Raw genomic sequence first — 17,265 nt, 5'->3', positions numbered from 1 at the left:
ATTCACAAGGCTGAAGCTATGGGCAAAGTGATTGGAAGCTTTATCACAACAATGTGCCTGCTCATATGTCACATCTCCTGCAGAGTTTTTGGTGAAACAAGTCACCCAGGTGACTTAGCTCCCCTATAGCCCAGATTTGGCACCCTGTGACTTCTGGCTTTTCCCAAAATTATAACCTACCTTTGAAAGGTAAGAGATTTCAGGTCATTGATGAGATTCAGAAAAATACAATGGGGCTGCTGATGGTGATTGGGAGAACTGTGTGAGGTCCCAAGGTGCATAATTTGAAGGGGACTGAGGCATCACTATCCTATGTACAATGTTTCTTATGTCTTATAGCTTCTTCAAGAAATATCTCTATTTTTCTTATGTGGCTAGATACTTTCTGGACAGACTATGCACATGTGCACACACACACACACACACATATAGATGTATATATAATTTCAACTTAGGTTTGCTTAAGGAATATATTTTGTTATACAGAGAGAATACCAAGAAAGAGCATTAAATAGTGTTAAATTTTCCCAGAGCCAAGACTGGTTTTCTGTATCAGTGATAAAATGATAGTGGTAAGACTTTTCATGGAAGATGAAAGAAGAGTTACCCTGGAATGGATTTCCTAAACTACTAGATGCCATATAAACTGGAAATCAGCAGATACAGAAAAATATTACTTACCAGCCCTCAGTTTATTTAATTAAAAAATCTCACTGTTGATGCTTTTTACACACACATATATACACACACACACACACACTACAAAAAGTAGAACTAACATTTCTTAACTGTTTTCTGGTTGCCAGGCATGAGCAGATTCTGTGTGCATCATCTCATCAATATTGACCACAATACTCTGGAGAAGGGAAAGTAGCACCATGTTAGGCTGCCCAAATTAAAAAGTCCTCAAACTCTCTAAATAATGAGATAAACCTGGTTCCTGAGAAAGATACTGAATATGAAAAAAAAATCTCTAATTCCTTCAAAAGTGAAAGCTTAACGATGTTCATTTTCACTGTCAAGGATAAAACTATTCTTGAGTTTTCTAAGTAAATAAACTTAAAACCATCATTTGTCTCAAGCAAAACTAAATATTTGCCAGCACCATACTTAATGAACCACATATACCATAACCTCTTTCATTTCTTACTGAAATGGATATTTAATAACTGGAGGACATGTACTATAGAACATGGCAGCAAGATTGCATTAAAATTGGCAATGAATTTTCAGGGAAATAATTTTCACATATATCTTACAGCCAGTGGCCACATCCAGGACTGGGAGTTCAGTAAAAACTGAATAAGTTTTACATTATTTTGATACATAAGCAGAAAAATACGATTTTAGAAGACAGAGAGAAAACCAACTTGGACAGGGATTTCCTGAAAGGCCACTCTGTTCAGCATCATTAGAGCCCAAGAGTGCTGAGGCCCCAAACCAGAAGCTAGTGGGGAGATACATACAAGTGTATGGAAGCAAGTCTGTACAGGTTAGTTGCCCAGAAGATAATTTTTGTTCCTCACAGAAGAAAACATACAAGGTTTCAGAAGGAGGTGCTCATGCTAGGTTTTAGGGAAAGAGTATGAACGAGCAAGATAAGGAAGCAGAGGAAGAACATTTCCAGTGAAAGAGATACACAAGGTATAGAGTAGCTTAATGTGCTCAGGAAACTATACATGTGATGCCAGAGGAGTCTATCATTTTTAGATATGGGGAAGTAAATCTAAATAAGAAAAATATTTTATGTGTATTAATATAAAAACTACAACAATACCTGGCTGGCATAGCTCAGTGGATTGAGCGCAGGCTGCGAACCAAAGTGTCACAGGTTCGATTCCCAGCCAGGGTACATGCTTGGGTTGCAGGTCATAACCCCCAGCAACCGCGCATTGATGTTTCTCTCTAACTCTCTGTCTCCCTTCCTTCCCTCTCTAAAAGTGAATAAATAAAAAATCTTTAAAAAATTACATTTAAAAACTACAACAATAAAATCAGTTCCTTTTAAATAATCACCCCACATCGTCAAGTTCTGGATATACATTCTCTTATTTAATACAACACTCACTCTGTTCTGAGAAAGGTACTATTTCATTCCTGTTTTGTAGATGAGGAAACACAAGTATAGAGTGTTAGCTAAGTCTTTACCCAGGTGCTCTGTCTAGACAGTAGCAGGACCAACATTAAATCTCGAGATGTTAAACTCAGAGAATGCACTTTCAAACATTAGCATAATCCCCTCAATATCACCTTATGAGAGAGTAGACCTCAATTTATCTTTGATAGCACTTAGGGAAAAGGTTCTTACCTGTTATGGCATGCATGCAGGTGAGCTACTCTTGTAAATATGAACCCTATAGAATGAATTTGAACTGTCAGGTCAACCAGGGGTGTTCTATGTCCCTACAGAGAATAGGGCAGATTCTCTATGAAAACTGAAAGGGAGACTTTTCCTGGTAGATGCCCTCAATAGTCAAAAGGTGAGAAATCTGGACTCCAACTTTTAATCATGGCTAAAATTCTGAAAGGTCAGATTGGGAAGTTTAATTCTATGGGTTAGAAAGACAACCTGTGCATAAGCTTGTCTACCTGGTAGGTACATAAGCTTGTCTACCAGTCAGAAGAAGCTGCTTTTGTATATGGCACCAGGTGACATGTTTGGATAGGACACCCATTTTCCAGGGATTCTGGGTCCACAATACAAGTGACCATGAGGTATATAGAATTGCCTGAATGGGCTCAGGGGTTCAAGTATTCATGTTCTATTGATTTTTCATTTCTCTGTGAAAAGTCATTAATTTTCTTTTGACTCATATTTTTCACCTTTCAGATGAGCACAATGAACTAACTCTGTATGAGACCTGTAGAACAAGTCACTTAATCATTAAGGATATTTTCGAGAGAAAACAAAAAGGTTGGTTAGCATATCAAATGACTGGTCCCACTCCCACAGGCAGTGGCTGAGGTTCCAGAGAGATACCTCAGCTTCAAGGGGCTGCCCATGAAAAATGTGGGGTCTAAACACAAAGCCTGGCTTCTCAGCCCATAGCACCAGAGCTGGGAAGAGGTGCCCACATAAAATCTGGCTGTGAAAAGCAGTGGGGTGTCTGTCCACTAGAAAGAGACCAGAGTCCACTAGAAACATAGGCACACTCTTAAAAGGTCAAAGAGGAAAATTTCAATCATAGTCACTTACCTTGGGCTGCAGTGAAAGGTGGGGGTAGAGAAAACTAGAGACACGTGAGGAGAGACTGGAGTCTGTGGCTCTGGGGAGGGAGCTGAAAGGATCACAACTAGGATCCCTGTGCTAATACTGTAGATGCCATCTTTCTTATGAAGTGCACTACCCTTCATGCAGCATCAGCCTAGGAGAAAGTAACAGCCCCACCCTCTGGACTCCTTCTTACCCAACGCTGTGAAGTTTATGCTCTCCTGAGGAATACAGCCAGAGGCTCATTCAGTGATTGAGCCTAACAGGAAGCTAACAGGCAGCTAGCAGGCAGAGGCAGGCAAAGGTGGATCTCCAGGTGTCTTGGGAATTGCTGACTTGTCGGGGGGCCCAGTGCTGGTAAGAGCCAGCCTTAATGAGCAGCTTGGTCCTTCTTGCATGAATCCAGGCCCACAGAAGCAATCATAAACTGTGGATCACTTCTAGCTCCAAACAGGTTGCTGAGAGCTGATCACAAGTAGCATCTTACATTGACTTGTACAAGAGTCTCTCCCAAGTGGCCCAGAATGAAAGCACCCAGTGGCCAGCTTCAGACATAAGAGCAGGATCCAATAAGCTTCACAAACAGCATATCTAAAAGGAGATCTTTGCAGGCACCAAACACTGTGCAGGCAAATTCCACTTTATGCGGTCAGCACATGCACAGCAGCTCACATACCATGCTTGAGGTTGAGCCCCATCAGTAAACTCAAGGATTGTTTGCATGAATGAACAAGTCAACAGCAATCAAGACTCAATTATATCAGGAAGACCTACATAAACCACAAAAGGAACCTTCCTGGAGCACCCGTCTCAGGTGATCAAAGAGACTGTACCACTGAAACCCACAGGACACTGACTAAATAAGACAGCTCCACAAAGACTTGGAGTCATAGCAAATTTATCTAATACATAGAAACAAACACAAAGAGGTGGTTAAAATGCAGAAGAAATAAAACAGGCCCCAAATGAAAGAACAGGAGTACCCTCCAGAAAAAGAGCTAAAAGAGCAGGTAATGGAGGCAAGTAATTTATCAGATGTAGAGTTAAAAAAGGACCACTCATAAATAAAGAACGCCATATTTAAAATTAAGAATACACTAGAAGGAATAAACAGTGGGTTAAATGAAGAAGAGGATTAAATCAGCAATTTTAGAAGACAAGGTAGAAAAAAAACACCCAATAACAGCAGCTAAAAGAAAAAAATTAAAAAGAAAGAAGATAGTTTGAGTCCTTTGGGACAACATGAAGTGTAACATCAGTCACATTATAGGGGCACCAGAAGGGGAAGAAAGAGAACAAGAGATCGAGAACCTATTCAAAGAAATAATGACTGAACTTCCCTAACCTGGTGAAAGAAAAAGACACACAAGTCCAGGAAGTTTAGAGAATCCCAAACAAGATGAATCCAAAGAGGTCCACACCAAGATATATCATAATTAAAGTGGCAACACATTTTTTTAAAAAAGGAGAATCTTAAAAGCTGAAAAAGAAATACAGTTACCTACAAGGGAGCACCCATAAGACTGTCAGCTGATTTCTCAACAGACACATTTCAGGCTAGAGGAGATTAGCATGAAATATTCAAAGTAATAAAAATCAAGGACCTACAATCAGGACTACTTTACCCAAAAGACCATCACTTAAACTTGAAAGAAAATAAAGAGCTTTCCAGACAAGAAAAAGCAAAGGAGTTTGTTACCACCAAACCAGTATTATAAGAAATCTTAAAAAGCCTGCTTTACGAAAGAAGAAGGAAGAGGAGGAAGAAGAGTGGGAGGAGCAGGAGGAGGGTGGAAAGAGGAGGACATAAGAAAGTAATTAAAATAATAAAATAGCAATAAATACAAACCTAAAAACAATCACTTTAAATGTAAATGGCTTAAAATCTCCAATCAAAAGACATAATCTTAACCCTAACACTAACCCTAACCCTGGACTGAATGACTTCACACGTGAATTTTATCAAACATTCAAAGAACTAACACCTATCCTTCTTGAACCATTCCAAAAAATTCAAGAGCAGGGAACACTCCCATGCTTATTTTATGAGGCCAGTATTATCCTAATTCCAAAACAGATAAAGACACTGCAAAGAAAGAAATTATAGGCCAATATCCCTGATGGACACAGAAGCTAAAACCCTCAACAAAGTATTAACAGACCAGATCTAGCAATACGTTAAAAAGATCATACACCATGATCAAGTAAGATTTATTCTGAGGGTGCAAGGTTGGTACAATATTCAAAAATCAATAAATGTGTTATGCCACATAAGCAAAATGAAGAATAAAAACTACATGATCATATCAATAGATATAGAAAAAGCATTTGATAAAATTCAGCACCCACTTATGATAAAAATTCTCAGCAATGTGGGACTAGAGAGAACATACCTCAATGTGCTGAAGGCCATATATGACAAACCCACAGCTAACATCACAGTCAATGGACAAAAACAAGCATTTCCTTTAATATTGAGAAGAAGACAGGGATATCTGCTTTCACCACTTATACAACATAGTAATGTAAGTCCTAGCCACAGCAATCAGACTAGAAGAAGAAAAAAAAGGCATAAAAATCAGAAAGGAAGTAAAACTCTTATTATTTCCAGATTACATGATACTGTATGTAGAGAACCCTAAAGATTACACTAAAAACTGCTGAAATTGATAAATTAATTCAATTAAAAAGCAGGATACAAAAAATATATCCAGAAACCAGTTTCACTTTTATACACTGATATTGACAGGAAGCTAACAAAACAATCTCACTCACAATTGGTTCAAAAAGAACAAAATACCTAGGAATAAATTTAACCAAGAACATAAAAGACCTGTACTTGGAAAATTATAAGGCATCAAAGAAAGAAATTGAAGAAGACACAAATGAGTGAAAACATTACACTGTGTTCATGAATAGGAAGAGTTGGCATCATTAAATTGTTCATACTACCCAAAACAATCTATAGATTCAATGCAATTCCTATCAAGATACAAAATAGCAACAGCAATCTTGAGAAAGAACAATTTGTAGGAAGCATCCTTCTGAATATCAAGCTATACTACAAAGCCATATTAATAAAAGTGGAGGTAAAGGGGGGAAGGGTTTTCAGGAATATGTATAAAGGACACATGGACAAAACCAAAAGGGGGGCAGGATCAAGAGTAGGAAGTGGGGATGGCTGGGATGAGGGGGAGTGGTGGGGGGCAAATGGAGACAACTGTACTTGAACAACAATAACAAAATGTTTAAAAAGTAAAATAAAAACAGCTTTGTACTGGTGTGGAAATAGACAGGTAGATCAATGGAACAAAGAAGTATCTCCATGCCTTTATAGTCAGTTAATATTTGACAAAGGAGGCAAAAAAAATGCCATGGGCTAAAGATAGTTTATTCAATAAATGGTGTTGAAAATATTGGATAGATATGTGAAAAAAAAAGAAAGTAGAATTCCTTCCTACATCATATGCAAGAATACACTCAAAATGGATTAAAATTAAATGTTACACTTGAAGCTATTAAAATTCTAGAAGAAAACAGACAGTAATATCTCATTTTCATAAAAACACACACATGCATAAGAAATACACTGAAACAACTGTAATAGCATAATCAATAATATATATTAAAAAAGAGAAATACACTGAAAAATATAGACCAAAAATAAAGTGTTTATTTTGGGGAGGTAGAATTACAATTTTAAATTTTTTTATTCTTTTTATTTTTTCCTTTTTATTAAGTTTATTGGGGTGACACTGGTTAACAAAATTATACAGGTTTCATGTGTATGATTCTACAACACATCATCTGTACACTGTACTCTGTGTTCACTACCTGAAATCAACTTTTCGTCCATCACCATTTATCTGCTATAACCTCCCCCACCTCCCCTCACTACCCCTCCCCCTGGCAATCACCATACTTTTGTCCATGTCCATGATATTTTTCTCTTTTTTTTCTTTTTTGCTCAATCCATCCATACCCAACCCCAACCCCTGCAGCTCTCAGCTGGATTTCCATCTATGAGTCTATCTCTATTTTGCTTGTTATTTAATTTTGTTCATTAGATCCTACATATGAGTGAAATCATATTGTACTTGCTTTTCCCTGATTGGCTTATTTTACTTAGCATAATGCTGTCCTTTTTATCTATGCTGTCGCAAAGGGTAAGATTTCTTTCCTTCTTTTTTACAGCAGAGTAGTATTCCAGTGTGTAAATGTACCACATCTCTCTTATCCACTCATCTACTGATGAACACTTGGGCTGCGTCCAAATGTTGGCTATTGTAAATAATGCTGCAGTGAACATAGGGATGTACATATTTTTTCAAATTACTGTTTCTGGTTTCTTTGCATAAATTCCCAGGAGTGGAATTTCTAGGGCATAAGGCAGCTCCATTTTAATTTTTTCAGGTAACTCCACACTGTTTTCCACAGTGACTGCACCAGTCTGCATTCCCACCAATGGTGCAGGAGGGTTCCCTTTTCTCTACATCCTTATCTGCACTTGTTGTTTGATGGTTTATTGATGATACCCATTCTAACACATACGTCAATATCTCATTGTGATTTTAATTTGCATTTGTCTGATGATTAGTGACATTGAGCATCTTTTCATATGCCAATTGGCCATCTGTATGTTCTCTTTGGAGAAGGGTCTACTCAGGTCCTTTATCCATTTTTTAATTGTGTCATTTGGGGGGTTTTGGTGTTTAGTTTTATAAGTTTTCTCTAAATTTGGCTATGAACCCCTTATCAGATATTTCATTGACAAATATGTTTTCCCTTTCAATGTATTGTCTTTTTATTTTTTTGGTGGTTACTTTTGCTGTGCAAAGACTTTTTAGTTTGATTTAGTTCCATTTGTTTATATTTTTCTTTTGTTTCCCTTGTCTGAGGGGATATATAAAAAATATTGCTATGAGAAATGTACAAGATTTTACTGCCTATTTTTTCTTCTAGAACTTTTATGGTTTCAGGTTTAAAATTTAAGTCTTTAATTCATTTTGAGTTCATTCTTGTATATAGTATAAGAAGGTGGTCTAGTTTCACTTTTTTTGCATATATCTATCCAGTATTCCAACACCATTTATTGAATAGACTATCTTTACTCCATTGTACACTTTTGCTTATTTTGTCAAATATTCATTGACTATAAAGACATGGGATTTTTTTCTTGGCTCTCTACTTTGTTCCATGATCTATATGTCTGTTTTTAAGCCACAATTATGCTGTTTTTATTCATGTGACTTTTTAGTATAGTTTGATATTTGGTAGTGTGATTCCTCCAACTTTGTTCTTCTTAAGATTACCATTGCTATTCAGGGTCATTTGTGATTTTATACAAATGTTTGCAATATCTTTTCTAGTTCTGTGAAATATGTCATTGGGGTCTTGATAGGAATTGTGTTGAATGTGTAGATTGCTTTGGTTAGTGTGAACAATTTAATGATGTTACTTCTCCTACCCATGAACACAGTATATGTTTTCACTTATTTATATCTTCAATTTCTTTCTTTGGTGTCTTATAAGTTTTTGAGTACAGGTCTTTTACATCCTTGGTTAAATTTATTCCTAGGTATTTTGTTCATTTGAAGCAATTGTGAGTGAAATTGTTTTCTTAGCTTCCCATTCTGATAGTTCAATATCAGTGTATAAAAATGCAACTGGTTTCTGAATATTTATTTTATATCCTGCTACTTTTCTAAATCAGTTCTAGCATTTTTTTGTGGTATAATCTTTAGGTTTCTCTATACACAGTATCATTTCATCTGGAAATAATGAGGGTTTTACTTCTTCCTTTCCAATTTGTATACCTTTTATTTCTTCTTCTAATCTGATTGCTATGGCAGGGACTTCCAGTACTGTGTTGAATAAGAGAGGTGAAAGCAGATATCCCTGTCTTGTTCCCAGCCTCAAGGGAAATGCTTGTAGATTTTGCCCATTGAATATGATGTGGGCTGTGGGTTCTTCATTCTTTATTATATTTTTCCAAACAATCATCCAGAAATGTATATTAGTCTAATGATAAACAAATCAATTTATTTTTTTTAAAAAGTATAAAGGACACATGGACAATAACAAGGCAGGGTGGAAATGGGAGGGAGGGGGGGAAGAGCTGGGGGGTGGGCTGGGATGAGGGTAGAAGGCAGAAAACTGTAGTTGAACAACAATTAAAATTTAAAAAGAGTACCTGTTTTAAAATAAATATTTAATATACTGTAAAAAAATGATAATTCACACCAGAGTCTATCTGAAAGCTGATGAGACAATAGAAATAGCTTGGATTGTTTTAAGAGATCAGTCACATCCAACGCTGGATATAGGCTGGAGTATCTGTGATCATGAAACTTGTGACAAACCAACCATGCAAGGTAATTTTTTTTGTAACTTCTTCCAAATCAAAACTTGGAGTTAAAAACAATGCATTGGAATTATGTCTTATAAAATTATTGTTTAAAAAATGTAAATTTCCAATATATCATGGACTAAAATGCAATTTCCTATTGCTGCTGCATTAATGGAGTGAAGAATTTATAAGGCAGTTTATGTGAACATGTATTTATTGCATAGTGTAGCTCAAACTGTCTATATTTTGCTAAGCAAACTAACTTCTAATGACTTACTCTATGATATCACAGTAATGAACCTGTCAAACTGTTTAAAGGGATTCTCTAAAAAATATCTGTAAGAAGTTATATTGTAACTTTAAGTTTGTGACAATTCAAATGAAAATTAAATATGATAAGTTATTACACTATTAGGACTGAAAGGATTGACACCATAAGTTGGTGAGCCTGGTCTTGTTTAGCACATTTTAGGGTACATCTTTTGAGCTCAGAATGGTTTTTATATTTTTACATGGTTGGCAAAAAATCGAAAGAAAAATAACATTTCACAAAATGTAAAAACAACATGAAATTAAAATACTGGTGTCCACAAAGTTTTCCTGGAACCTGGCCACACTCATTCTTTTAAATCTTGTTGCATGGCTGCTTTTCACTAGGATGGATTCCTGAAAGAATTGGGACAGAGGCTGTAGGCCTGAGAGATCATAAAATATTTACCAATTTATCTTTTATAGAAACCATATTTTCAAGTTAGCTCTAAAATTTTCTTTGTATTTCTTATCATCAGTCTGTACATGGCAGAAAACATTCTCAAACTGGGTGTAGCTGGGGGGTGTGGGGACTATTGCAGTATAGAATATATTTGCATTTCTAATTAAATCATCCCCTAAAAGCCCTTCCAATAGTACAAAATGTTTACTTTTATGCATTCTGTTAATAAACCAAAAATTAAACATCTAAAGAAATCAAGGGTTCATTTAGTCTAGAACTAATGTCTATATTGAAATTTAGTATTTATTCACTCCTGCCTAAAATAAATATTACATAAATCTGCACCATTAAAGGGCCTTCTCTATTGAAGTACAACTGAGACATAAAATCATAACATTTAAAATTATAAATGATTATTTGATGAAAGTATAAATTGTGAAATGCTTACCTCAATCAAATTAATTAACATTAAATGTGCAATATAGTATTATTAATTATAGTGACCCTGCTGTATATGAGATCTGCAGAACTTATTTAACTTATAATTGAGTTTCTACTCTTTTACCAGCCTCTCCCTATTTCCCTCATTCTACTGCCCTGGAAATCACCAATCTAGTCTTTGCTTCTGTGAGTTTGACTTTTTTTGTTTAGGTTCTACATATGTGATACTACACAGTATTTGTCTCTCTCTGTCTGACTTATTTCGTTTAAGCACCTATATCACTTCCCAGAGGTATGTGAGAGAGAATTCTGGAACTGTTTTCATCTCATCTTGACATTCTCTTCTACCATTTCTGTTCCCTTTTCTATTTTCTGTAATTTTTAATTATGAAATTTTCCACACAAAAAGAAAATTTTAAATGGGACAATAGATAATCCAGTGCCAATCACAAAGTTTAAATAATTTTATCTTTCTCCACCCATGTTTTTGCTAAACCAGTAGAAAGTTAGAGACATCATGATACTTTATCTCTAAATAATTCACCATGTATCTCCTAAAATAATGACATTTTTCTGTGAACCTACAATGTAATCATGCACCTGAGAATTAACAAAAATCCTATACTGTGCTAACCAATGAATAGTGAATAATGAAATTTCCTCATGTAACCTCAAAATGCCTTCTAGAGATTTGTCATTGAAGCATGATATACTTTTGTGCTGATTTTAGAGAAGACCACATCATTTGCCTGCTAGAATCCACATTTTGGATTTTTTCTATTTTCCTGTGGAGTCATTTAAATTACTTTTCTATTTTTTATATTTTCTGTAAGTTGGAAGTTATGTCCAAAGACTTAACATTATGATGCTGTACACCTCATAATTCATCACATCCAAAAGTGTGAAATGTTGAGCTACCCCAGTTTTGATCAACTGGTAAAGAAGCTGGCCACCATTATAAAGGTTTTCTTTTACTTTTGCAATTAGCAAATACTCAGTGATGTTATACTTTGTCATTATTGCAAATATCCTTCACTGCCAGAATATTTTTAAGTAATGGTTTTAGTTTGCAACTAGAAACAAGTATTTCATTAAAAACTCATAAATGGTAAATTTCTAATTGTATTATTCCTTTTCCTTTCATTAGCTAGCACTATTCTGTAAAGAGGAATTTTCCTTCATTAACTAAGAATGTCCTAGAGTTCCTCTAAAATATCAAATTAGCCCTGACCAGCTTGTCTCAGTGGGTTGGGTTACATTCCTCAAAGGGAAAGGTTGCTGGTTGTTTACTGGTCTGGACACGTGCCTGTGTGGCCAAGTACCCAGTTGGGGGTGTGTGAGAGACAACCGATCAGCATTTCTCTCACATACTGATGTTTCTCTCCCTCTCTTTTTCCCTCCCTTCCTCTGTCTCTAAAAAATAAATAAATAAAATCTTTAAAAAATAAACTTCAAAAAAGTCAAAGTAAATTCTGGGTTCTTTAATTCCCATTTTCACAGTAAGAAGTTATTGTAATAGTAATCTCTATTTGAAGCAAATTAGATTTCTCTTTTTCTATCTCTTCTCAGCATGAACTCATGTATTTTTACTTTTAAATTTTTAGAATCAATTATTGATTGATTCTCAGTATGCCCTCAACTTGACCCATGAGAGCTCCTTCCAGCTGGATGCTTTAATATGTTGTTATTATTCTTTGATATGAAGTGTTCTTCCTGGATCTCCTTCCACAGCTGAGACCATATATCTGTCCCACTTGCTACAAACAGCAGCTTCCCCTCTTTCCTGTCCCAGCAGCATCTCAATATGAGTAGACCTGCTATTACTTTCTTGACTGTGTCATTTAATAAATTTAAAACACTGTACTGCTTTCCCCAATCCCCATCAACCCTTTGCTTAACACATCAACGATATCAGTAAGAATTCCTGAAAATTCAAACAAGATCATAAAGGGGTGGTCACCTCCCCTTGAAATGTCTTAATAATTTCTCTTCTCTTACCTTGCATAGTAGTCATTGGGTGGAACGGCTTCTTGAAAGAATTGGAACTGGTATAAATAAAGTCCAATCAGGTGTCCTGCGGTGAAGATGGCCAGGAGAACACAGAGACAGCTGAACAGTAATGGATCAAATGTCCGGCACCAGGACCACCAGGTGCACAGACCCAAAAATACAAAAAAGTAGACAGATGAAGTCAAAGATGGCAGCATCATACCTAAGGAAGAAGAAATACAATCAGAAAAAATTGCATAGAACTAGAAAATCATTTGCTACTCAGAAATTGCAAGTACTGGAGATTATATAAATTTCCTTCATGTGTTTTAGGTATTGATCATATTTTTCAAATAATCATATTTTATTTACAAAAATTAGAATTAATGCTGTTTTTATTATGAAAAAGTCATACAAAAGTGATATTTATGAATATGGGGAAATCTTAGATGATGAAAAAAGTCTACCTATGGTATTTAGCTGAGTAAACATGAACTTTTTATACCAGTAGAATTCAGCATCTTCTATTTCTCCCTATAATTTTTCAGAAATGTTGTATGTCCATTCCAATTTTCCCTGGTACCATTTTTAAAATAATGATTTACCTTTTTTCACTTAACTAGGATTCATGATAATAATATATGTTGGGAACCGCCCTGACTGGTATCAGAAGCTGAAACCCCCGCCTAGCTAAGGCTAAGGGAACGCCCTTGGAACTGTAAGCCAGCAAGGAGACAAAAGCTTATCTTCCTGGCAGGAATGCTGCTTCTGCTGCTTTATTCATAACTGAACCCCCAAAAAAGCTTGGTCAGTTAGCCAAAGACGGGTAAGATTCCCCATGGGGGAACGACCTAAGCCAGGCACGATCACTTTGGGAGGCCCCCCCAAAAAGAAGGACTTGGGGGGGCTGCAGCAAAAAGGGGGTGATGGACCCTCACTCCTCGGCTTTGACAAAGTCTGAGTTCTCAGCGTCTGGAAGAAAATCTCCTTATCTCTTGGTTACCTAGTTCCCTTGCTCCACCTAAGCCTAAAACAATGATAGGGTGGTACAGCTCGGTACTGAGAAGTGCGGATTTCCCGGGGGTGATCAGGCCTAAGAAAGAATATGTAAATTACTGTGAAACCTTCTTTGTTTAGAATGCTCTCAGTTGAATGAGAAGGGTCTTAGGAGGAAGTTAGTTTGTTCCTCAGTCTTACAGCTCTTTGACCCCAACTCAATAGACCGGCAGAGTTCTTTGTTTTCTATAGTTCCTTACTTCCCCTAATGAGTACTGTACTTTACCTGAATTATTATGCAGCATGAGCCTAATAAAAGCAGGTACGGACGGTAAATCAGGGCGCTCCCCACTAGGGGGGGTGGCCATTCTGTCCCTACTTCCCCACAGAAACTAGTTTGTCTCTGTGCATGTGTTGTTCTTTCTCGCGTGTGTTTTGGCGAGCCATCCACAGCGTTCCGTGGTCACTGCTGGCCGGTGACCCACGCGCAACACGTTCTGTGGTAAAGTCTCACTAAAATGTTGTCCTACCTGACAAAATCTGATTTGCACTATCACCAAAAGGGAAATTTCCTTTACAGGCATTTAAACATTTTCAAGGAAGGGACATTTTGAAGTGACTGCTCATTAAAATATTGGATTGTTTCTTGAGAAAGTCTATTCTCTTTTCCACTTTTTAAATTTTTCTATTAAAAACAGTTAAGTTGTTTCATCTTGTGAAATATTAACTAGACAGTATTTAACAAACTTCACAGTAGCTCTGGAGCAATGATGAACAGCAAAATGGAAGAAGGGAAAAGGCTGAGATAACATAATTATGGTGTAAGCAGTCCGTAGCCAAAATTTAAAGGAAGTGGGTGTCTGTTAGAAGATTACAATCTAACTTAGAAAGAAAAACAATAAATCCTGGGGAGTTAAATTATGATTACTAATGAATCAACATAATCAGATATGTCCTCAGAATGTTCCTGTGCAGATCTGGGTGGGTACATTAAAACTGTTCATTATAGCGGGTCACCATTCACAGGCTCTAAGGAAAAAGTATGATTGTTTTTCTGATCTACACATAGAAAATGATGTCACTTAACAGATATAGAAAATGCTTTACAGAGGTTAAAGGAAACCATCTAAAAATGTAAAAGCTAGAACTATACCAGAAAAAGTATTTTTGGGGGTGTGTGGCCACTTTTATAAAAGCTATAGTTATTTTGGTGTCATGAGATAGAATTATTTTCCTTCTTTATTTTCTCTTTGATCATTTCTTTCTTTATTTGTCAAAGCATCATTTGTACTCCACCCAGTACTGGAAACTCTCACCTGATGAACCAAGTAAAATCGTCACAACAACTTTTCCAGCTGTGGTTATCATGTTGCCAATAAACTCCTTAAGCTTGGAAGCCACAAAGGCAAGCCTGCGGAAGACTTTTAATTTTGTGCTTTCTTCCATCTCGCCTTCAACACCATGTCCTTCATCTAAATCCTCTTCATAGATCAGTGCCTCTTCTGAATCTATTTTTTCTCTTCCAGCCTAAATTAAAAAACAAAAACCAGAAAACAGAATAGTCCAGAATTCTGCCTATTCACACAGCAGATTATATGGTTTGTAATTTATGGGTCAATGAGATGATTTCACAAATCTGGAAAAAATGCAGATAACCACTGAAGTCTCTCCCCACCAGGTCTCTGAATAGTTCCTGTATAAATCCAAGGAACTCTAATTTTTACTGGAGAAGTAAACAGGAAACACTCCTAATCATAGGGCCCCTAAAAGCATGTAATCCTCCCAAAGTGAACTCATTTTTATGCATGGAATGAGAAACTGTCTAAAACATCTATTAATAATCTTAGCTTTCATTAATCTGGGTCTGGTTCCTAAAATTTACAGAGATTGCCAGCACGGCAATGGGAGGTTTAAGTATTCACGGCTTTAACTGAAAAGGTGAACCAAATCACAGCTTAGAAAATCTCTTTTTCTTCAAAGTTTATCTTTATTTCTATTTTAGTGTTTCCTGACCATGGGAGGATGAGTGGTCTAGAGCTAACTATACAGTCACTTCCTGCCCTATTCTTTTAGAGGATGAGAGCTAGTTCAATCCTGGACAGTTCAGTGCCTCAGTACAAGCATGAGAGATTAAGGGAAGAAACACATGTGCAGAACATACATATATTTCCATGTATTATTTAAACTGGGTATACTAGGGTGGTTTTTTGTTTTGTTTTGTTTTATTTTTAAAGATTATATAGAAATTTTTTGGCTAATTAGAATCTTTCCCTAGAAGGGTTAGAATTTTCACAGAGGAATTATAATAGAAACCATCACCTTAAGACAAAAGGAGGCTGTTTTAGATGTATGAAAGTTTGTTTGCATTTGTCCCCAGGCTTACTATTTTTAGCCAGACTGGCTTTAGACTCTGGTTATAGAACCAGCAGGGTTTTTAAGTTCAGCTCAGACATCTGTTTAAGGCTTCAAGAGTGGAGTCTGGCCTCTCCCTTTTCCCATTTTAAAGGTCTTCCTTGATACATTCAGTTTAGATATTTACATAATATTCACTAACAGTATCTGAACTTCTAATCATGTCCAAGTCACTGATTGGAGGCAGGCATAGGAAGGCTGGTACAAAATTCAGGTAAGTGCTGAGTGGACCTGAGGACTCTTAGATCTTATGCTTGCCTAGGAAAGTACAGGCCACTTGTGATCTGTTGGCTACAGATACACCCTACCACCCACATACTCACAGAGACACACATAAATTTAATTCCAGGCCTATTCAAGTTTATACACCTAAATTGAGTTCCACTGTATTCTATCATGACACATTTGTATTTTTTCTTGAAAGAAAAGAGATTTCTCATGCTTATTCCTTAAGATTTTTCTATCCGTACAAAGCCTTGTATATACTGGTATCTCTAGTAAAAGATGCAGTAATAAACATGTAAATAAGTAAAAAATAGACAAGCTAAATACCTCAAGTAGTAAGTGCTAATCAGAGAATTAAAATAGGGTGACATGATTGTGAGTGACAGGGTTATTTTAGATTCTGAGGTCGGGGGTGCCTCTCTGAGGAGGTGACATTGAATTAAGATCTGAATGTCACAAAGTCACCAATCATATGAAAAATTTTACATAAGAATATTCCAGGTAGACAGAAGAGCTGGTCAAGGATGACCAGCTACGTCCTTATCCTTCCCATTGTCCGCTGATGACCCCATTCCATACTTCACTGAGAGAAGAGGGGTAAGCTTGGGTGAATTTATCAGCCCACCTTTCTAAAGTCCACTAGCAATTCTACTTCTGGGTATTTATCCAAATAAAATAAGAAAACTAATTCACAAAAATGTATGCACCCCTATGTTTATTGTAGCATTGTTTATAATAGCCAAGATATAAAAGCAATCTAATGTCCATAGATAGGTGATAATGAAGATACACACACACAGTGGAATATTACACAGCAATAAAAAAGAGTAAAATCTTGCCATTTATGACAACATGGATGGTTCTAGAGAATATTATATTAGGTGAAATTAAGTCAGACAGAGAAAGAGAAATATGGTTTCTCTTTCACTT

The 17,265-nt window shown here is 36.3% G+C and overlaps 1 protein-coding gene across 1 annotated transcript in view; it reads right to left on the bottom strand.

Annotated features, from left to right (window-relative positions):
• Positions 1 to 17,265, bottom strand: part of PIEZO2 (piezo type mechanosensitive ion channel component 2) — a 503,470-nt gene that overhangs the window by 184,534 nt on the left and 301,671 nt on the right. The window contains exons 6-7 of the mRNA XM_045850410.1: positions 15,015 to 15,225; positions 12,712 to 12,925 (exon numbers count right to left, since the gene is read on the bottom strand). Coding sequence (XP_045706366.1) covers positions 12,712 to 12,925; positions 15,015 to 15,225 — 425 coding nt within the window. The remainder of the gene's footprint in view (positions 1 to 12,711; positions 12,926 to 15,014; positions 15,226 to 17,265) is intronic.

This window comes from Phyllostomus hastatus, unplaced genomic scaffold (assembly GCF_019186645.2).
Source record: "Phyllostomus hastatus isolate PE091 unplaced genomic scaffold, TTU_PhHast_1.1 phas_contig_80, whole genome shotgun sequence".
Lineage (NCBI taxonomy): Eukaryota > Metazoa > Chordata > Mammalia > Chiroptera > Phyllostomidae > Phyllostomus > Phyllostomus hastatus.
The sequence above is the reverse complement of the archived record's forward strand: the minus strand, read 5'-3'. Positions and strand labels throughout refer to the sequence as shown.